A 23,596-nucleotide genomic window follows, 5' to 3' on the forward strand; every position below is an offset into this window, starting at 1 on the left:
GTGTCAATGTTTGCAGGATGGGATAAAATATTGAAATCATTTTAAAACATTACATTGGCAAAATGGCAAAAATGTGGCGATTCTGACAGTAACGTGCTATTTCCTGTTATGGGTTTCACCATTGGGAAGAATTGTTTTTATATTTTGAAAGATCAGATGTTTTGGGAGATCCAACAGGTTTATGATTTTACGTGTTTATTTTATATGTGTTTAAGAGAAGGGGGGGGGCGATTTGAATTTGTAGAATTGATTTTATTTTTTTGTAATCTTTTTGATTATTTAAAAAAAAAATTTCTTTCTATTTCAGGCCACCTAGGGTACTTACACCTTAGGGGGTCTGATCATTTCTACAATATACTGCAATACTATAGTTTGCAGTATATTGTGAATATACTGCTACTGTATTACAGTTAGTCTCCGCGAGGTATCGATCAGCCATCCAAGATGGACGTGCCCACATGCAGCACTGTTATTTGCCACAGCCAGGATTGCCCATGGCATCTAAACAGATTAAGTGCAGCATTTAGTGCCAGCATTGACCGCAGGTGTCAGTTGTGTAATACATTACATGATATTTACGTTGGCTGGTCATGAAGGGGATAATAGTTGGAACATATGTCTTTTGAGTGCCATTTTAAAGTTGATGGATTATTTCTGAAACATATGAGCAGAACATGACAACAATGTGTATTTACACGTGCGTGAACAAATTTTTCAAAAATAACATACGAGAAGAAATCTAACATTCTGCAGTAAAAGTTTACTTTATTTGCTTCTTAGAAATCAAATTTCTGGATTTATAATTACATTTACAATGCTTTTTTTCAGCTTTATGAAATGTGCTTGAACAAAGAACTGTATAAATTATTTTGGTTTTAAAGAGAACCAGTCATTTTTTATGGTGCCCTAACAATGGTTCCCTTTAAAAAAGGAATGTTATTGAGAAGAAAATGGAATATACAAACTACATTTTCTATTTAAATTCTTCCAATATCTAAAACGTGTTAGTTTAGAGACCCAGCAAGAGTAAAACGGAGCCCAAAAGCCATAAAAGGTCTGATTGTCGCAATTAAAAAAGTACTTTGACCATTGCCAGATAAGAAAGTAAAACAAAAAGAAGCCCCCACCACACTATAGAATCTGGCTATATATAGGCCACATGACCAAGCATCAATTGAGGGTTGTAAAATCAAATCAAAGCTCTTCTTCGAAGTGACCTTATGGAGTATCAAGCAATTCTGTTTCTATCAAGTAAATATTTTAGTAAAGTCTAAACATATGTGTCAAATTAATCAAATAAAGCAAGAGCTTTTGTACCCGATCGCCAATGATGATTTATGAAGTATTAATTGTCTTGGCAGTGCTAATAGGAAGTAAAAAAAAAATAGCTTCCGATTTAGTGTTAAACTTTAAAAAAGGTCATTAAAAAAATAAAATATATAAAAGAGTAAAAGTTAACCATTATCTAATCAAATCAGCTAAAGCACAAGCAAATATAAGGAAAATATAAGCAATATATCACTCTGAGATATACCACCGCTAAAGAATATGAAACCACAGGCCATAGCTTGAAGAAATAATGACTTAGCTCACAGTTTTGTAACTTAACAGTCCATAATGGACTAAGGAAAACAAGATTTACATAATTTTCCAAGTAAACAGTGGTATTGTGTAAATGCTAAAAAACAATCCCTAAAAAGGACAACTGTGATCCTTTTTGGTTTCATATTTTCCCTAATAATTTGCTACCTGTAGCTAGATTAATCAAGATATAACTGGCTTATAACAGAAAAGTGAACAATGCAAAATATCACATTTATATGAGGCATATACTTATATGCTATCCATAACTTTAAATTCACTTAGCGCCTGCACAGGATTGACAAGTTTCTTCTGAGATGCACGTTTTATTTTGGTTTGAGTCTCATCCTGTTTTTCTCTCTTGACCAGGGGCTTCTTTTCTGGAGCCTTCATTTTCCAAGAAACTGCTGGGAGATTCAACGATGCCATTCCTTGAGATTTCTGGTACTTTGTAGAGGCCACGTAAGATGCCTTTACGGTTTGAACCACAGCATTCATCAAATTTTTAGCAGCTTGGATGAGGGACATGGCACTGTCAACCTAATATAAGGGACACGTTTTTAATTCTATTACTGTAAAACAGGTTCACATCTGAATTAAATGTCCAACGAACATGTCATAACATGGTTAGCAGTATTAAGATCTCAAACTAGAAACACATAATCCCACGGCATATAATCTCTAGCAAACCACGTGGCATTGCGATTATTCTCACCTCCAGGCCAAAGTCTGGCATAGAATTGTATGCCAGCAAAGCCATCTGCCAGATACACCAAGAGGCTGGAGCCTCCTGATGTATCCGGTGGTGCTGGAGGGAAGTGCCGGGGTATGATAAATCTCAGCCTTGTACACTACATACTATAAATTCCAGCAGAATGCTCTAGGTCAGCGATGGCGAACCTGCGGCACGCAGGGCCGTTCCTGTGGGCACGCGCGCTGTCACCATTGAAGCTCCGGCTGTCGGGAGCGCTGAATGTTATTGTGGTTCCCATAGAAACCACTGCGGGGAGAAGAGAGCAGCATGATACAGCTGCTCCCACATAATAGAATTGGGCAGGGGTGTAAGGATCTGGCCCTAAGATATAGTGGGCTGTCACTGTTCAATGTGCTCTTTTGGGACCCCTGAGCACAGTAATGTCGGCGGGAAGGCAGTCATTGCTCTGCCTTCCCCCTGCTAAAGCCGGGACTCACACAGAGGGCTGGTCACCTGACCCGACCAGCCAATAGGAGAGGAGAGGAGGGAGGAGGAATCACCAGAGCCCGGGCTACATGTAGCTGCTGCAGTGTAGCAAGGTAATAAATGACATACACAAAGTATAGCATCAGCTCATTCTCCCCTTCTCCCCTGCTATCCTGTAAATATCCCCCTGACAAAGCTGCCTGTAAACAAGACAGATCGATAAACTACATCATGCAGTTATTTCATATCTTTCCAGCACCCTAATATCTCTCTCATATCTATCCATCTATCTCTCTGTCTCTCTCATATCTATCCATCTATCTCTCTGTCTCTCTCATATCTATCCATCTATCTCTCTGTCTCTCTCATATCTATCCATCTATCTCTCTGTCTCTCTCATATCTATCCATCTATCTCTCTGTCTCTCTCATATCTATCCATCTATCTCTCTGTCTCTCTCATATCTATCTCTCTGTCTCTCTCATATCTATCCATCTGTCTCTCTCATATCTATCCATCTGTCTCTCTCATATCTATCCATCTGTCTCTCTCATATCTATCCATCTGTCTCTCTCATATCTATCCATCTGTCTCTCTCATATCTATCCATCTGTCTCTCTCATATCTATCCATCTATCTCTCTGTCTCTCTCATATCTATCCATCTATCTCTCTGTCTCTCTCATATCTATCCATCTATCTCTCTGTCTCTCTCATATCTATCCATCTATCTCTCTGTCTCTCTCATATCTATCCATCTATCTCTCTGTCTCTCTCATATCTATCCATCTATCTCTCTGTCTCTCTCATATCTATCCATCTATCTCTCTGTCTCTCTCATATCTATCCATCTATCTCTCTGTCTCTCTCATATCTATCCATCTATCTCTCTGTCTCTCTCATATCTATCCATCTATCTCTCTGTCTCTCTCATATCTATCCATCTATCTCTCTGTCTCTCTCATATCTATCCATCTATCTCTCTGTCTCTCTCATATCTATCCATCTATCTCTCTGTCTCTCTCATATCTATCCATCTATCTCTCTGTCTCTCTCATATCTATCCATCTATCTCTCTGTCTCTCTCATATCTATCCATCTATCTCTCTGTCTCTCTCATATCTATCCATCTATCTCTCTGTCTCTCTCATATCTATCTAATATCTATCGGTCTGTCTCTCATATCTATGTATCTATCTATGTATCTATCTCTCTCATATCTATCGGTCTGTCTCTCATATCTATCTATCTATCTATCTATCAAGGCCCACTGGTGTCTTGTTATGCCACTGGGATTGGGGTCACGTATAAAGGTCAGCAGACCCCTATATGTGACATATGACATAGCTATAAATAAAATACATCAATATTAAAATGGGGAAATTCTATCTATAATGCTGGTTATCAGCTGCAGGTGTACCTGAGCTCTGCCCCCAATCCTTCCCCTCAACAGTATACAACAGTTTTAGGCAAGCAGAGGACAGCGCAGTACACTGCCAAGATTTTCTAACGTTTATTACATAAGTCCCTATATTAAACACCTATGTGTTTTTTTAAAAAAATTTTGTGTTGGCACTTTGCTATAAGTAAGTTGGGTTTGAGTTGCATTTTGGGCACTTGGCCTCTAAAAGGTTCGCCATCACTGCTCTAGGTATTTTCATCTTGCATTTTTTTCCCCTGCCATCTGTATGGCCAAGGACTACGTCCTCTCTTGAGAGGGCTATAACTCCGGATCTGTGCCACCTAGAATCTCACTTTTTTCACCCTGTGCCACCTAGAATGTCACTTCTTCTGAAAGAATCTTCTCTTTCAAATTATGTTTCTAGGTGCCAGAGATACTGAGATATTTACATTAAAAGTGAGAATTTCTGGAGCGATTTAAAAATCATTCTGAACGCCACTTTAACAGTTTCCCGGCTCTTAGAAACACGATGATAGAAAAGAAGCGAGCTTCTAGGTGCTCCCCTTCCAGATTATTAGCCATCAGGCTGCAGGGATAATTTGGAAGAGGCTGCACACAAGAGCTGCTCACACCTCACAGATAATGTAAATATTGAATTTATTTATTGCTATAATGCTAACTAAATGTTCATGGTATTAACACTTTCCTACCCAGAACAATCTGACACACTTGCCCTCTGATTCTCATATATTCAGCAATGTTTTCTCATGTTGATTTAGTGAAACAATGAACAATCAACCATCATGTGGCTACAAAAGATATGTGTAACATGAAAAACACACACACATGCCTGAATAAATGCTTTATTTCACACCATTCACCATTATTTTCACCTATGGTATAGTGTTTTTACTTAAATTCTTATGAACCACGGAAGGGTCCATTATTGTGTGGCTAATACAATGGCACAAAAGTGACTTTTGTTATCTCATTAGCTTGGTTTATGGATCTATAGTTTATTTTGGTTACCATTGTGTAAGAGAGCATACAATAATATATCTGTGTAAAGGTCAGTGCAATTTTCTGCCAAAATATGCATCTAGCATTTGCTTCGCTGCATATTTTGGTGAATATACACATATAGGGTATGTATGAACTTTGTGGATTGCAACCAAATATTGCATGGGTTTTGTTTTAGCATTCTTGGGAGTGTAAATTCTTGTTGATGTTGTGTATAAAATATATATACATCTGCTCATCCCCATTTGTGCATAAACTCTGCTTTGATGGGAGTTTCATATAAACATTTATGTTTTCAATGCATTTTTTTAAAATAATGTATTTGGCAAAAAGTTTCATGATGGTGATACAGGCTGTCAACTGTTAAATCAAGACAAATGCCTTTACTTTTTAAATCTTATTTATTGCTATATTTTGCAGGTTGTGGCAGATTTTTGGTTATTTCAATTTTAGTGATATTATGATGATTTATTCATGTGAACATATGATTGAGATACCTCTAAAATCTACACATGTTCCTCTATTACATTTATGAGATGTGAAGCTATATATTTACTTTTCGGGACACAATTTTTGCCAAAAATCAATGTTTATGCATTTTTAAAGAAAATATGTACTTTGTACTTTGAATCAAAACTGCATGAAGGTGCCTATGTCTATGAACTCTTTAATGCAATTTTCAAAATGGGGCAAATGTCTGCTTTCAAAATTCCAGAAATACCTGGCACGGAAACTGTTTAATGAAATTCATGTGTTCCTTTTTATAAGCCACAAAACAGTTAAACTGTTGAAATGGGAGCTAAGTTTGATACTTTTGATAAAAACACAATAATTTACTTACCCCAGAGACGACCAGTTCTCCACCAAGATTCTGAACTTCAGCCTTAACTTTGCTGCAAATGTTCAGTTGATGGCAATATAAAGCAATGCGCTGAAGATATGCCAAGAGATCCTGCTTACAAGCCGAATCTGGACACTGGGAGATACAATGAATTTTAAAGTACATAGTGTAGGTATTACAAAGATATCTATTCTTGACGTTATCTTGTATTTTCATTTTACAGTTCTCAAGAGAAGGTGATTTCCATGCGAATGCAGGACAGCAACTAACACAGGACAGCAACTAACACAGGAATTTAAAGGCAACCTGTTGGAAGAAATTGACCTAGTAAATCACCAAAATCAAGCAGAATTAAACCTTCCAGATCATGTTACTTTTATGGCCCAGAGTGGGGGCACCATCCAGAAATCCAACAATTGACTAAATATGCAAATTCACAGCAATGAAGTCCAACTCTTCTGGCCTAAGAATGCTCCCTGCAAATGACAGTGCAAAACATGTTCTGAGGGGAAAGAGCTTGACTTCAGTGCTAAGATCTCTGCTAACATGACACAGCACATTAGTATATCATTTCAAAATTGATTTTCTGGATGATGTCAGCACACTAGGTCATGAAAGGAACATAATTTGCAAGGTTTAAATCCAATAGTTCTGGTAGTGGTTTAGTAGGTAAATTTCTTCCAACAGGTTCCTTTAAAACTTTCTGATACTCAACATTAGACAAGTTACATGCAAGATAAAAAGGTGGGAGTATAATAGCCCCATCTTTTAAATGTATTACTAAATAAAATACATACATAATCAGCTATGGTGCGTCCCAATTTGTCCATACGTGACCCAGCTTCTGCAATCTTCTTTGCTGCACTAATGACATCTGATGTATTTTTAAGTGGACCCTTTCCCCTGGAAAAAAGAAAACAATGAGATTCTGAAAACAAAAAAAAGTAATTAAACATTTAAAAGGTCATTTTTTTTCTCACAATTGTGTTTTTACTTAATAAACTCTTATTGAACCATAAACATTTAAAAGGTTAAGCTCGGTGGGTGGCGGTCTGGCTAGCTGACGGCGGAGTAATTCGCACAGACTGCAAGCTTCCAGCCATCCCCGTCTAGGACAGTGGTGGCAAACCTATGGAACGCACACCATTGCCTCCACCATGTAGGTTTTATTAATGGAGCTCCAGCCAGGCTACAAGCTGCTGCTACGTGCCAGAGCTCCAGCGATTCTCTGTGCATCGGAGTGGCAGTGCAGGGAGTAACACACCCTCTGCTCCGATACACACACCTCAGCCCTCGGACGGACTGTCAGCTTCCAAGTGCAGGCTGAAGCTGACCTGTTGTGCTATCACTTGTGAAGCAGCAGCGGGTCACTGTCTCCTTCTTTTCTCCCTCCTACTCACTGAATTTTAGCCCCGAAGAAGACGGCAGGCCAGGAGTGCACAGCAGCAAGCTGACTGCTAATGAAGATAAGGGAATGCCGTCCCTTATAAGTCAGGTACTCCATTATCTACTGTCTGTGTAAGCAGGCAGAAGCTAAAGTGTTAAATAATTGACTTTTTGTGTTTTGTGCCCTACAACCCACAAAACCCACTCTGCCCCAGTGAGATCTTGCTAAATAGGTTTCCCCATTCCCCTCAGTGCCCTGCTTCTTTGTTTTTATTTTAGCAGATTCGACTTGGACCTCATGTAGTCACCTTTCTTGTCACATTCAGTCCCTGCCCCTGTTTCCCTCTCCCACAGCGCTGCTTTCAGCTTCTAAATTTTGATAGATTAGGGCCCCTTTCACACTTGCGAGTGTGATGCGCTGAACTTGCATGCGCTATATTGCCTGGGCTGAATGCTGCAAACCGGAACTGAACCGACATGCTGAATTCGGTTCCGGTTTGCAGCTGATCGGGCCAGCTGATCCAAGCAGCACATCCTGAGAGTTCAGCGCATCACACTCGCAAGTGTGAAATGGACCTTAAACGTAAATTCTTGTGATTGAGATAGATCACCACATGTTTGGCTTGTCAACAATGGAAAACATGTGATGCGAGTTCATGGATGCAAATGGTGCAGTCAGACGTACCGCTTTGATTAAGTTTAGAAACAGAATCAAAGTGCATGGGGGCAAACCATGGCTCGATTTATATATGCGTTTCTATTGAAACTCATCCAATCTTGTTAAATGCAAGACACTGGGGGTGCTAGTTGACGAATGCCCTTGCACATGTGGCTGCTGTAAAATCCCATGTTTATTTGGTGATGTATTTCGCCCAGTGCATTTACAATGTATATTAAAATGGAATGAAAATGCTTCACGTGCGTGTAGCCTTAGGATGTGGTCACACAGTGCGTTTTTTATCCGTTCTTGGTGCTATTTTTTTAAACGCACTGAAAATGCTGGCATTTTTACATGTTTACCATGAGTTTTTCTGGTTTTAGATAGTTTTTCCTTCATTTATTGAATTGTAAGCAGCTGTGTTAATGTTTTCAAAGATGCTTACACTTCCAGAAATAAAGAAAAATGGATTCAAACCAGCCAATGGCCTGGTAAACAAGCAAAAACACATGTGTTTAAAAACGCAACAAGAACAGAATAGAAAAGGAAAGAGCAATAAATATTAGAGGGGGCATAAAACTAATTGGAAAAAGAAGTGGACTAATCCTTAGAGAGCGCAAGAAAGGGGACTCTAAAACTGGTGTAGCAGTTGCACTGGTGTCCTTTTACATGATGCCATCATGTGGCAGTTTTATTTGGCTCTTAAATACTGTTATTGTGGGTACTATTGGCTAAATTACCATGCTGCTACTTTGCGATAGATAAGTGGGTGTTGGCTTGCAGTTTGGGCACTCATTTTCTAAAAGGTTTGCCATCACTAGACTAGGATGGCGGAGAAGACCCACTGCACCATAACCAAATTTTCTCCATTATCAGGGGGCGACAAGAACCCTCTGCAGGCCCAGCCCTCACCTCCACCGCCATGGCCATCCACACCACATAAGGCTAGGCCGCCCACTCCATCAACAGCTCAGGGGGCCCAAACAGCTCCCATGTCAGCAGTTTCCCCCAGAAGATTGGTACTGGAAGGCTCATATTAGAACTATGTCCACCAGACAATAAATAGATGGGCTATTTACAAGGCTAGAGGAATCTCAAAAAGGGATCTTGCTGGTTTGCAAAAGGAAATACATCATATTGGCCACAGGGTGACAGAATCTGAAGCTGTTCAGGAGAAAATTCTAGATCAAATGGACATTCATTCTCAAGTTAAGGAGGAACATGCAACTTATATTGCTTGATATCCTAACCCACCTAGAGGATATTGAAAATCTGCACCGCTATAATAATTTGAGGATTAGGGGAGTGAAAGAGGAGGTGGATCCATCCATGCTTGAAGAATGGGCCCAAGCATTCTTTGCAGATATTCTTAACCAACCATCTGCCTCCCGGCGCGAAATAGATCACATTCACCACACTCTAGGCCCTAATCCTGCATCTACAGAGCTTCCTAGAGACATTTAATGCCACATTCACTTCTTCAAGAGGAGATTCCCTGCCGTTCTAGGGAGCTTAAAGATACTACATTCCGTGGCTCCACAGTCATCGAGCTTCCGGATCTGGCAAGAAAAACCCTCCTGTTACGGAGAGCCCTGCATCCTCTGCTGGCTGAATTAAAATCTAGGGACATTAGATGGGGCTATCCGTTTCAACTCATTGTGAAGAAGAATGGGAGATCAGCTTTGTTTAGATCCTAAGGGCCGTTCCACACATACCCCTTGAGCCTTCTCTCGATGCCTCCACATGTAGGTCCTCCATATCTTACCCAGCCATTCGTAGACCGAGACGTGCATTACTTTGTCTCAAACGGATTGACCTATGGAGCGTTGCACCCTGGGGTCAGGGATCGCAGCCATCATTCACACGCACACAATAGCTACGGCCGGTGGATTATCAACTTCTGGATTGGGGCCCTAAGAGTTCAATTGACTCTACCCTCTGAACTAGGTACTAAAGATTCTCCAGATATTAGATCAAAAGAGCTTGTGCTTTAGAGACCAAATTAAGAATTAAAAATATTTTGAGTATGGAGATAAGTGCGGGAAAATGCTAACTATAACAGTCCACCCTAGGACCCCTCAGACACCTGTCACATCATTGTACTCCTCACAAGGCTCGATAGTGAATTCCCGTAACGAGATTCTCCAAGAAATTTGAGATTTTTATGCCGCCTTAAATAGTCTAGATTCATCCACAGGCACAGATAACCCAGGCCCGTCTGTTGGAGAGATCTCAGCCTACCTAGACTCACATCCCCCGAGAAGGCTATCCCTCACGATGATTTTACATCAAAATGAAATTCTTCGGGTGATAAAAGGAGCTAAAAGCTGGCAAAAGCCCTGGGTCCGATGGCTTTATGCCTAGATTTTATAAAGTACTTGGCAAACCTCTAGCCGGGCCTTTAACAGAATTCTTTAACTCTATAGACTCCCGATTGTTCTTTTACACCACAGTCACTAGGAGCCCACATATCAGTGATTCCTAAACCGGGCAAAGACCCTAAACTCTGTAGCAATTACAGGCCCATTTCCTTGATTAATATTGACATTAAAATGTACTCCAAGATTCTAGCCTTGCGCCTCTCACCATTAATTCCAGCTCTGGTCCACCCAGAACAAATTGGTTTTGTCCCGGGCCGCGACGCCAGGGACAACACATAGAAAACGCTAACCCTGGCTTTGTGGGCTAGGTCTTCTCACAGTCGATGCTGAAAAAGCTTTGATAGAGTTCACTGGGGGTTCCTGGAAGCCACACTCACGAGGCTGGATATGAGGGCCAGGACAAGGAATAGGATTATAGCACTATATAAAAACCCATCGGCCAGTGTCAGAGGAAATGGATCTGTCTCCTCTCCCTTCCCTATATGCAACAGCACAATGGACAGGGATGTCCACTTGCTCCTTTTTTTATATATTCTAGTGATGGAATCCCTTTCATGTGCCTTACACGCCAACCAACCTATTCGTGGCATAGAAATTGTTCTCGTTGTTTGCAGACGGACTTACTTATATATGTTTCTGACGTGCTAGTCAGCCTCCCAAATATCATGCATGAGTTTGAAGCACATAGCAGAGTTAACAACTTCAAAGGGCACCTACCACCACGATTCTACCTATAAAGGTAGATCGGGTCGTAGGTGGATGTGGGACGTGAGGATAGCCCTTTTTAGAGCTAATCCTCACGTCCCCGCTAACTTTTGGTACACTTTATGGAACTAATATGTAAATTTCGTTATGCAGCTACTGGGGCGTGGAGTAGCCGGGCACGAGGCTACACAGCGCGGCTACTCCACGCCCCAGTAGCCACATTACTCCTCCTACCCTGTTGCGTGCGGCGCGCAGCTCCTCGTTGCTGCGCGCCCTCGTCCGTCATGATGGCGTTCTACCTTTATAGGTAGAATCGTGGTGGTAGGTTCCCTTTAAGGTGAATATCCAAAAATCCTAGATTTTGAATATTTCTCTTCCAGGGTCGCTGGTTTCCTCCTTGTCCTTGTCCTAGTCTCTCCCCTTTACCTGGGCTAAAGGCCAAATCAAGTACTTGGGGGTTCATATTCGCCCCCTTACTTCGTTCAATAGAGACCGACATTAAATCTTGGAGCTCCCCTTCTCTGTCCTGAGTTGGCAGAATGAACACACTTAAAATGGATTCCCTACCCAAGATCCTATACATTTTCCAAACTGTACCATTGGACTTAACTACTTGCCTTTTGACACGTTTACGTAGAGCAGCCACTAAATAAAGCATAGTATTCTGAAGAGACATAAAGAGCCGGGGAAGGGGGGGGGGGTGTTTGACAAGACTTACAGACTTCAGGTCGACCATAAGTAAAGTGGTCTTAGATGTAACATCTATCTCACAACCCGAACAAATGGTTGGTGGATCTGGAATGCTCCGCACTTACCCAGGCCATCTTCCCGACATGTTCTGGCTCCCTGCAAAGACTAATTGGGATTCGTACAACATCTCTTCCCCATATGACACAAGTCCTAAAAGCATGGTGTAGATTCTCCACTAGCTCTGAACTTATAAGCGTTCCTGGTCCCCTCACTCCGATGTTAGGTTACCCCGGTATTCCCACAAGAATGGGCACCACAGAAAATTAGGGGAGATCATCTCCGATTCTGGGATATGATCCTTAAATGACATACTAGGTAACAACAGAACATATCCAGGTGCCTGGCTACACGATCTAGAAGTCCAGAGTTTCAAATAATCAATAGCCTTGGGGTGTTGAACATACAGCATTTGAGACTATTTGTTCATTGGGCACAATACCACCCCACGGGGTGTCTCTCATCTACAAGATGCTTTCAATTTACTTAAGATCAATGGGAGAAATCCCTCCTTCCAACACATAAGCTTTCAGTCTCCAGTAAAATTCAGGAGACCAGTTTCAAGATCCTCACTAGGTGGTATAGGACCCCTGTACTGCTAAACAGCATGTGTGACTGTGGAATGATGGCGTCTAATTGGAATGCTATCTGGGACCTCTCTAAGAGGATCTGCAGATCCACCGGGGACTTTTCCCCCAGCTATTGCCATGCTATCCATGCTGCCAGGACATTTATTACAAAATTTCCTGGTGGCAATAACATTGGTGGGCGGGGAAGTGGATTTTTATAGCCTGGGGATCACCAGATTAATGTGGGTTGAAGAAGTCTATTGAATCAGATGCATGGAGAAACTTAGGCCCCTAGATAGTAACCAAATAGATCCTTATCATAAGACTTGGCATAAGTGGGTAACATACAGAGAATTGCCCGCCCTTTCTGCCCGACTCCAGGCGACTTAATAGATTAATGTCTCTGTACTAGCGATTGAATTCTAAGTTCACATCCATATATTATTGTGGGTAGAATTTCTCCCCTTCCCCCTTTTTTCCCTCTTCTTTATCTTCCTCCCTCCTTTATCCCCCAACTTATCTGTATTGTACGTTTTTTGTTTAAAGAGCTGGAGGCCTACTGGAATATGCTTCCTTTATGAGGGGCTGCGACCCGTTTTGTCTTGCCCGTTTTGTGGGCTTCCTGCCCTTTCATGGTTTGTGTTTTCAATAAAATAATTTAACACTAAAAGGTGAAGCTGACTTCACAGCCCCCAAACCTCAGCCAATTAATCTATTGCATGTGGTCAACACCAAATGTTCATGTAGCCTCACATTTAGTCTTTAAGGTAATTTAGTTTCTTCTCTTCTCTTTGTTTAACACAAGATAATAAGAAAATATTTCTAAAAGTATAGTTGTACATTGCTTACCTTGTAAAATCAGTCATTTCCATCATGATCATACACATCTGCTTGGCCAAAACAATAATGTCATTTCCACTGTCATCCCATTTTGATACTTCAGCATCAAGTTTACTTTTCTCTTCTTGGAAGCTTGCAACCTGTTCAGCAATCTTAGCCTTTTGTTCTTGAGGCAGTTGAGCCATGATTGCCTAAATAATATAAAATAAATCTTCAAGACATCAAAGCTTTCACACAACTATTAAATAAAACTCCATAAACACAGAATTCAGCATTACCACCATAAAATAATATCTTTATAATTTTTTTTTTTTTAAATCAGATATTTTTATTACTTCTTTAAAATAAACATTCATTGCATTCTGAATATTAGAAGGTGTAGTTATATATAACATAACTAAGACAATTATAAAAGTAACAAAGTAGTTTATTTTTAAATGGAGGGTTTAAAATAACCAATGGAAACGTGCTAAATATCCAACATGTGAACATATAAAGTTTGGCTACATGGCACATTCATTCATTCACCTGCTTTAAAATAGAATATTTGCACTGCCCCGTTTCTGTTGTGGTAGTGCAGTAGATGCCATCATATTCCACCTCATTGTAAAAGGTGAAATTTGACATGGTCCCAGATATGGACTTGCTCTTGATCATCTTATTTCAACCCCTTAGCGACGTGGGTTTTTCAATGCGCTTAACCCAGTAACGGAAAATAGTGGCCAAAGTCGAAAATGGCACTTTTTTTTTTGCCATTTTGAAAAATATTAAAAATTCAATAAAAAGTGATCAAACGGTCATCCAGTTCTAAAAATGATAGCATTGAAAATGTCATCAAAAGTCGCAAAAAAACGACATCCCCCACATCTCCATAGACCAACGCAAGAAAAAGTTAATAGCGCCAGAAGATGTCAAAATAATAAAAAAAAAATTGTACATGAGGCTTTAATTTTTGTAAATGTATGAAAACACAAAACCTTTACAAACTTGGTAACCCCTAGATAGTATCGACCCAAAGAATAAATCAGACATGTCATTTGGGACGCACAGTGAATGCCATAAAATCCAAGCCCATAAGAAAACTGTATATGCGGTTTTTAAAAAAAGGTCCAGGTTGTTAAGGGGTTAAACAATTAATTTCATGTACTGTATATCAATTATTCCTACGAGATTTATTTTAGGATAAAAAGAGAACATGAAACCTATAAATAAATAAAACCAATTAATGAATTATTTTAAAAGAAAAATAAAAAGCAACTTACTCTTGCACTCTGTCCAGCAATAAGTTGGTCATCTTCGGTCTGGACACTGGTTCGACTTCTTACATCAAAGTCTTCACGCTCAAAGTCAGAGTCATCCAATTCTTCTGGAGTCTGCATTAATGGTAATAAAGGAGAATTAAATCATATGACCATATGAGAAATTACACTTCTTATTGAAAATATTTTCAACAATTTACATTTAGAAACTGCATTAACGATGGGCAAATACCCAACTTCAACCAAATATTTATGTAAGGTCACTATATTCTCTTGCTTGAAAGAGGTGGGAAAACAGCTTCTAGGCTTACAGTGTGTGTCAACACCAATTACAAGTGGAAGTATCTTTAAAGAATTTATCCAAAATATAATATTCAAAGTTACCCCTATACTTCAACCTACTCTTATCATTAGCACTGCCTTCCGGATGTCACGGATACCATCATACACTAATCGAGATGCATCAATAAATTCATTTTCATCCATTGGTTGGTTAGCGGTGCCACTGAGTGCTTCGACTGCAGCTTCAACTTGCTCCGTAAATCGTGGCATGACTGAAAAGTAGATTAACATGTCAGAACATGCGGTCTAAGACCTAGATCACCCCTCAGGTCATATGGACCATGCTTTTCGCTACCAATACCTGTATTTGACAAAAGTTTGGTTGCCTCCAAAACTTTTTCTGTGTAGACTCCAGGTTCATAGTTATCCATCTCTGAAGTAACCACATAGATAACTCTAGCTGCACGTCCACGTATAGCACCAGCTGTACGATCCAGCCCATCAACATCTTTTTCCTGAAGTGCTATAACGCATTTATTGACATCCTCCAAAATATGATTTTCTGGGAAAAAAAAATAAATTAATGCATTATCAATAAGAAAAATGGATTATTTTAAGTACCGCAATCTTAATAAATGACCCTCTCCTCTCCTATTGATTAATGTTTGGATACTTTAATCCTTGAAAACAATTTACAGTAGGTGACATAGTAACATAATGAATACTTCTATAATAAAACAATATTCCCTCTTTTTTGCAAGTGAACAAAATTCCAATTATATTCAATAACATTCAATAAAATATTTGTGTAAGAATGGACTTGGAGGAGATGAATAAAGTGACAAAGCCGCTTCAATACTCACTTACTGCAGTGTGTAAATGTATACAGTGTCCCGCCCTAAACAAATACACTTGTAAATCAAGAGACTGTTTCTACAAGTGCAGATCATCTTAAACTAAACCATATAATATATTCGAAATATATATTTTTATGATAAGCCTCCTTTAAATTAAAATGCAAGATCAGCTTTAAATTATATATATTTTTTCTTCCTCAATCATTAGATTTCTACAACATGCTGATGGGGAAACTCAATATATCAGACTACATCACATCTAAGAACTTTTTTAATAATTGACAGTAAATTAAAATGAGGCTGAGGAAAAAAAAAAATAGAGATACCTGAAACAGCCAAGAAGTCATCAATTGATGTGATGTCATCAACTGCATCTGTCAAGATACGAACTTGTTTTTCCCACTGATCTTTGAAAAGATCCATTGTTTCTTGAGCAACTTTGCTATGAGGTTTAGCAGCAAGTGCTAAAGCTGCATTTATTACCTTTGAGGAATTACAAAATAACATACGCATTACAACTACTGCTAAAATACATGCTGTATTACAGATTTCAATAAATGGAAACAATTACATTACAAATTGAACAATATGTATGCAATATATTAACCCCTTCCCGCCAATGCTCTGAGTTTCCATTTTTTGCTCCCCTTCTTTAAAAATCTATAATTTTTTTTTGTGTTAATTTTTTTTAAGGGCTTGTTTTCTAAATATCAAATTGTACTCTAGTGACAGTATTTTATATTCTATGCCGTGTACTGGGAAGTTGGAAAAAAAATTCCAAGTGCAATGGAATTGACAGAAAAAAAAAACATTTGCACCATTTTCTTGTGGGCTCCGTTTATAATGGCTTGGACTTTGCACTCCAAAAGACGCTTCTCTTTTATTCTTGGGGTAGTTAGGATCACAGGGATATCAAATTTGTATACGTTTTACGTTTGAATAGATTTTTAAAAAATTACAACCTTTTCTAAAAAAAAAAAAAAAAAAAAAAAATATTCATTGCTATCTTCTAATGCTAATAATTTTTCAATACTTTGGTGTACAGAGCTGCGTCATATTTTGCCAGATGAGCTGACGGTTTCAAACATTTTGGGGACTGTACGACCTACTGATCACTTATTTAACTTATGAATTGCAAAATGGCAAAAAAGTGGTGATTTGGGTGCATGGGAAGCCACAATACCCAACATGTTTTATTTTATTTTATTAAAACAAGTCCCATGTTATATGTTATAAAACATTCCCTGCCCAGGGAAGGGTAGGGGCAATTTGAACTTTTATTTTTTTTCTGATTTGAAGCAAGATGGAGGCATGCGGTTGGCGGCATGTAAAGGATTAATATCCACTGAAGTACACATTAAGGGGGACATTTATGATTGTTTTCTTTCATGCTTATTTGAGCCCGTTTATGCATTTTTTTCCCCAGGCTTATTTATTAAAGTTGTTGTTTTTGGTTTTAGATCCCATTCCTTTTTTTGCTGCTTTTTGTCAAATGGCACAGAAATGTCTCAAGCTACTGCAAAATGTCGCAAAGAAGTCTCCAGAACGGGCAACGAATATTTAAACAAGAGCCAGTAGTGAAAAACAAAATGAATCGTTCTTTTTTTTTTTCGAAACCAAATGTTTTTAAATCAGGTTTCCCTTGAAACTGAAAACTAAAGATTGGCCCACAAAAATAAGACATTTGGTGAGCTAAACAGGTATATATTTAAATGTATATTATATTATATTTAAAATGTATTATAGGCTTCCCAGGCAGTTTGAACCCTAGGGGTCTGATCTGATAATATACTGCAACATTACAGTTCCACTTCCCGTTTATCAGATGACCTGTGGGGGTCCTGTGTGTATCTATAGGATAGGTCATGAATATTTTAGTCGAGAAAACCCAAACTATGCATGTTCCTTACAACAAGTGCTATGTTTATAGCGGCTATAAAAAGACAATTCTACAAACAGACCAGGCTCAGTACACAAACCTTGATAAAATATCTAGGCCGGCCAAGGAAATTCAAATAAGAAATGTTATCATACAATAGATTCAGCCAGCAGCACTGCCAAATGTTCCTGAATATGCAGTCCAGCATAGAATCATCAGATAGTGCTAGCGCCCAAGTACAAACTCCTTTATGAAAGCCAAAAAAAGGCTCTTAGTAACCTACTAGTAAACTTTTTAATAGCGTTTTAGTTACAGCCATGGAAGTGACGCACATCATTTGCCATGAAAAACGCCAGTAGAGAGCAGGAGCGTTTCACGACTAAACACCTGTGTGCACCCAGCAAGTGTAGCTGGTTACCTGAGGACATAATGCTTCCAACTGACTTGCGGACATGCGAACAAGTTTAACACCTTCTTCATTATTGGATATGGAGCATGCCAAATTGGCGACCTATAAAAACCAAATGCATGAAAATATTAAAAAATACATGAAAACCAGAATCAGAAACAGACGTACAAAACAAACAAGCATATGCAATATCCCCCACCGGGGCCTAGCCTTTTTCTTGGGGCCTGGAGGCAGCCGGGGCCTAGAATACCGGAGTGGCTGGCGGTTGCGGCCTAGGCACGCTAGTGTCACAGTGCTTGGTATGGGGACCGGGGGGCTGTCCCACAGCCTGGCAGGTCTCCAGCAGGTGGTGTGTCCAAGAAATTAGATGAGGGAGAGGCTGATGTACTGGTTCTCCCTGGGGCAACCCCTTAGTGATAGAGGGGGGCGCCCTTGATGGTGACAGCCGCAGCAGGGACCAGACGGCGGCAACGTCGTGCGAAAATAACTTACAGTTCTTTATTTGAACCAACAGCAGGCAACGTGCCAAACGATTCCTTACAAATGGTCGGGTTACTGAGAGTAATCTTGGAGAGTGAACCTCAGGAGTTAGGTTACCAGCCTGGTTGCAGACTAGGAGGTAGCTGTGTCCAATGCTGGAAGCTGCAGCTTTAGTCCTGGTTGTTCTGTGTGAGCTCACTAGAGGTGTGAGGCACATGCTGTCTCTGGTCACTCAGTGTACAGTTGCTATGCTCCTCTGTCAGGAGCTGGGGCCTAAGAGTTGCTCATGAGGAGAGAGCTCAGCACTAACTAACTGTCAGCACTAACTGCTCTAACTCACTGTTAGCGCTCACTAAATGTAGCTTCTCATCAGCCCCTGGTCAGGTGGTCTCACTGTCCAATCACACTCCAGTTACAAAGGTGGAACATCATTGGATGACATTAGTAAAACAGTTAACTCTTGCCTATCCAGGCAGTATCTACTGCTGCATATTACTTCTTGGTGTACTGAATGGTACAAGGGGCTTATTCGCAACCACTCCTCTGCCATGAGCATTGGCAGGTATGTTGTACATACAATATCTGATTATTAAGGTGTCGGCTCTGCTACCTATCAGGAAAGCAGGAACTCTATCGGCACGTTGTGTGATCAAAGTGTGACAGACGAGGATGAGGCAATGATGGCTGCTAATTGTAGATGCCTAAAGCACCTTCTGCTTCGCACACCACCCACCATACCAGTACAGCTGTGCTAGTTTTCTGGAAAGAACAAGCACTTTCACACCTTCAGTTAGGTGCTTCTCAGCCTCACCCTGTGGTCCAGAACTAAAGGATCCCCAGCATTGAGTCAGTGGTTGGGGAGAACTGTTCTAATACCCTTTGTTGAAAAAAATATATATATACTCCTAAATGCTTCTTTAAGGGGCAAGACCAGCAATTGCTTTCTCCATTTCTGGATCTTCACTTCATTAGGAATGTAAAAATTATGTAGAATACAAGATACACCTAATTCCCTGTAATGCCGCCTACTGTCTGCTCTGGTCAGACACCACCTTCATAGTTAGAGTTGTCTATAACATTTTAAAGAGGACCTGTCACATTAAAAATGAGCCCCAACGAATGTGCCCCCCATAATTCTCTCCCCAGCCTCTTTCTCCCCAGCCAGTTTAAAAAAAAAAATTATTGGTGCTAAGTTGATTTAAACTGATCCGACCTCTTACTAAATAAGAGGTCGGATTCTTGTATCTTATGTCAGTGCAATCGGCCTTATTCATTAGGGGGCCGGCCGACACACCCCCAGCATGGCCCTGTCAGCGGGGGACCTGTATACACAGCGCGGCCGTGCTACATTGACAGTGTCTGTGATCCTTCATATACAGAATCATGTATATGAAGAATACCGCGGCCGCGCTGTATATGGGGGGCACATTTGTTGGGGCTCATTTTTGGGGTGACATGTCCCCTTTAAATAATTCTATAAATCAGCTAGAGACAATACCATATGGGCAATAACCCTGTATGCCCATATACACCAGATTCTCCTTAAATTACCCGGGAGTCCAATGTATACAATCAGTGCTGCTAAACTGTAATCTCATTCACGAACACAAAAGCCTGTCTAAGCATCAACAGTACTTTTGAAGGGATCCCATTAATTTTCATATAGAAAGAAACAAACACACTCTGGAAATTGTGACTAAGTGATACAAAATATTTTTTCCTCTATTTATTTTTACCTCTATTAGTTTGTTTGCATGTTCACGAAAAACTTGGGCGTATTCTTTGACCTCCTTCTCATTTCCATTCTTAGCAGCTTCAATCAAAACAAGAAGTGGCACATTGGTTTCCAAAAAGGAGTCAGAAACATGATCCATGACAGCTTTACGCAGCTAGGAAAAATTAAAAAAAAAATTGAAATAAGACCAATTTAAAAGCAGTGGGAATAAAATTAAAAATAAGGTGTTTTTCATGTAACATTAAAGTAATGTCTCCAATTGCTTTCTTTTTGGATTTCTCACCTGTCTGCGCAAGTCTCGTGTTTTTCGGGTCATCTTGTCAATTGCAGAGTTTAAAGCATCACTTCTTTCCTTTCTTCCAGTCTAAAATTTAAAAAAACACAATACTGGACTTTAAACATTTCTGTGTATTTCTGTAATTTTTTTTTAACTTATGAACGCTATCTGAACCAGTAGTCCTAAAGGGATTTTCTGGATTCACAATGGGAGTCTGCTACAGCTAAGGTTACTCATATCATATTTTTTCTCTTCATTAGGATACGATGGGCAGATTCATGATATGTCCTTACAATGGAGGCCTAGAATGTATCCCACTGTATACAGCAATATACATCCTCTTGTTTGGCTCCTCACCCTGAAAGCATGAGAAGGGTTAAACATCAGCAACAGCCAATCACTGCTCAGGCTGTCTCAACTGTCTGTCCTGTCTGTAGACAGTCACATCACTAGGCACTAGTGTACATAATGGAAGGCTGGAGATCTATACAATACAGTGGCATATGTCCCCAATAGGCTATTATAGCCTACGCTGAGCGAATATGTCACTCTAAAGCAGGATGGAAAAACGCAGCTTGGGTTTCCGCCAGAATGTGATGCATACTGTGTAGATGGAGGCAAAAAGGATGCCTCCATCTGTCACTATATACATTGATGGATACATTAAGCACATACATTACAGTTAGGAGGTTTTCCAGGCATATATGCTGAACAAATAAAAAAAAAAGTTGTGTATGTAGCCTTAATACTGTAGATCAGTGATGGCGAACCTTTTCGAGAGAGAGTACCCAAACTACAACCAATACCCATTTATACATTGCAAAGTTACAAAATGACAACTTAAGTAGTAACTTATCCGTGCTGTATCACAGGTTTCACTCATATTGGCGTCCTGAGTTCACCAATACAATAGAAAAATGGAGAAATTTGGATTGTAGCTTCCTTCCAGGGTCCCCTGATGAGAAAGAATCAGGGGACCCAGAGCAGGAGCTCCAACGCTAATCCATCTCTATCCACACCTTCTCCCTCCACCTGTAGTCCTGTCAGCCAAGGATGTTGTTTTAAAATGGCGCGGAGCATGGCATGTGGCCTTGGACCATGGGAAGAAGCTATGAGTCTGGCAAACTCTCTGTTGGCGTAAAGGCCTAGGTGCACACAGAAATGGCTCCAAGTGCCACCTATGACACCCGTTCCATACGTTTGCCACCACTGCTGTAGACATTGTGCAGTTGTAAAAAAAACACTGTAAACGAAATACTGTGCTGACCACAGCATCTAACAGGTTACTATACAGCAGGAATCCGCCTATTAGTGAGTGGGCTTGGCCGAGTTCCACACACCTCATACACACACCTTTTTCTATGTCTGCATATTGGAGGAATAAGAAGGGTGGAGAGTTTGTTGTGCATGTTTCTGATGTTAAAAACTGAAAATGTTCAATAAAAATGTATGAAAATGTAAAAATGTAAAAAAAGAAAAAAAAAAGAAACTGCTTTTTGGTAATGGGATAACCAAAATTTGGGCCAACACATTTATAATAATAAAAAAAGCATGTAACTTACAACTAGTTTTTCTCAGTTACAACTAGTGGGCATGTTTGTTTTTTTTAGATTTCTCTACACAAGTCTGATTATTCAGAATCAAAGCTGTTCTTGTTTTGTATTATTTACCAACGTAAACGTTCAAACATGTGTTTGACTGCTATTTAGTAGAACAGTTAACATTCCTTAATAATAATCTATATTTCTATAGCACCATCAAATTCCGTAGCGCTTTACAAATCATAGGGGGCATATACAAATATAATATTACATTACATAGTACAAATATTCATATGGAACAATAGGAGTGAGGGTCCTGCTCGCAAGAGCTTACATTCTATGAGGATGAAGGGGTTTACACAAGGAGGTAAAAGATTGCTTACATTTCCCATGTATTCTGAGAGAAGATCCTGCAAAGCTTGTCGAACAGAATTACACTCTGCTACTATTCTTTCCCGGCGGTCATCACGGGTGCAGGAGGAATCTGCCATAAGAGCCGCTCCGCTGATGATACTTTCCAGACGTTCCTCCAAGGATGGTCTAAATCTTTCTTCACTGAAGCCGAGAGGATCAACAATAATTTGTTTCTGAATAAAACACAAAAATATGTTAATTCATAAACACTTTAAAACTTTAATAAGTCCTACTTTTAAAATTCTGAACCTGTCATGTCTAGCACAAAAAAAAAAAAAAAAAAAAAAATATAAATAAATATATATATATATATATATATATATATATTATATACACACACACACATATATATACACACAAATACTGTTATTGCACAGCAGTATCTCAAGCCCCAAGCTGCGCATAGTATAGAATGGGTCTGTCATTCCATTAATACTGACTTGTAGCAAAAAAACTTTGAAAGACACTGTGCATAAAAAAAAAACCAAAACAACACTCTAGTTCCCCATCTTTAAAGCGCATTTAAATGACAGAATTTCCCACTACCACTCATGAAACAACTTACATTTACAAAAACAAATTTTCTACATAATGTTTGTGTGCCCAAACATCAGATTGTATAAAACTGCTCTAAGAAATATTATAAACCAATCAATATGGTAAAAGCCCTTTAAATAGTAGCTGCTAGATTCAAAGTGAAATTTTACATCAAAATTATTAAGTGCGATAGCCAGCTCTCCTCCTCCATGCTGTCCAGAAATTTCCTCCGATGATGTTGCTTGTGCTGCATTAGAGATGCCAGTGACTGCTTGCTGGAGTTGTTTATAGATCAGGTCTCTGTTTGCTTTGTAAGCTGCTACATCAGGATGCTGAAGGCATGCTTGAGAAGCCGTGTAAAGAATTGGAATATTTTTTTGCAGAATTCCACGAGCTGCAGACATCTGATCTCTGTGGCCAATATCTTTTAACTCCTAAAATGATATTAACCAAAAAAAAAATGTAAATGTAACGCCACTCTGAAAGTTGACAACTTTAGGGTGTGTGGAAAGGGCTTAGGACCCGAGCTAACTCTATAGTGTGTGTCTGCTTTATAATACAACCTGACATAAACCATCAACACCACAAATACTACCATCCTCAAATCTGGATGTTAG

General features: G+C 39.6%; 1 protein-coding gene across 1 annotated transcript in view; it reads right to left on the bottom strand.

Moving 5' to 3' along the window:
- Positions 1 to 740: 740 nt before the first annotated feature.
- CTNNA1 (catenin alpha 1) overlaps positions 741 to 23,596 on the bottom strand; it is a 33,561-nt gene continuing 10,705 nt past the window's right edge. The window contains exons 6-18 of the mRNA XM_072145777.1: positions 23,150 to 23,413; positions 22,412 to 22,615; positions 20,494 to 20,574; positions 20,212 to 20,364; positions 18,005 to 18,097; positions 16,034 to 16,190; positions 15,212 to 15,412; positions 14,971 to 15,122; positions 14,572 to 14,682; positions 13,319 to 13,500; positions 6,821 to 6,926; positions 6,024 to 6,158; positions 741 to 2,121 (exon numbers count right to left, since the gene is read on the bottom strand). Coding sequence (XP_072001878.1) covers positions 1,834 to 2,121; positions 6,024 to 6,158; positions 6,821 to 6,926; positions 13,319 to 13,500; positions 14,572 to 14,682; positions 14,971 to 15,122; positions 15,212 to 15,412; positions 16,034 to 16,190; positions 18,005 to 18,097; positions 20,212 to 20,364; positions 20,494 to 20,574; positions 22,412 to 22,615; positions 23,150 to 23,413 — 2,127 coding nt within the window. The 3' untranslated portion in view covers positions 741 to 1,833. The remainder of the gene's footprint in view (positions 2,122 to 6,023; positions 6,159 to 6,820; positions 6,927 to 13,318; positions 13,501 to 14,571; positions 14,683 to 14,970; positions 15,123 to 15,211; positions 15,413 to 16,033; positions 16,191 to 18,004; positions 18,098 to 20,211; positions 20,365 to 20,493; positions 20,575 to 22,411; positions 22,616 to 23,149; positions 23,414 to 23,596) is intronic.

This window comes from Engystomops pustulosus, chromosome 4 (assembly GCF_040894005.1).
Source record: "Engystomops pustulosus chromosome 4, aEngPut4.maternal, whole genome shotgun sequence".
In the NCBI taxonomy this organism is placed as follows: Eukaryota; Metazoa; Chordata; class Amphibia; order Anura; family Leptodactylidae; genus Engystomops; species Engystomops pustulosus.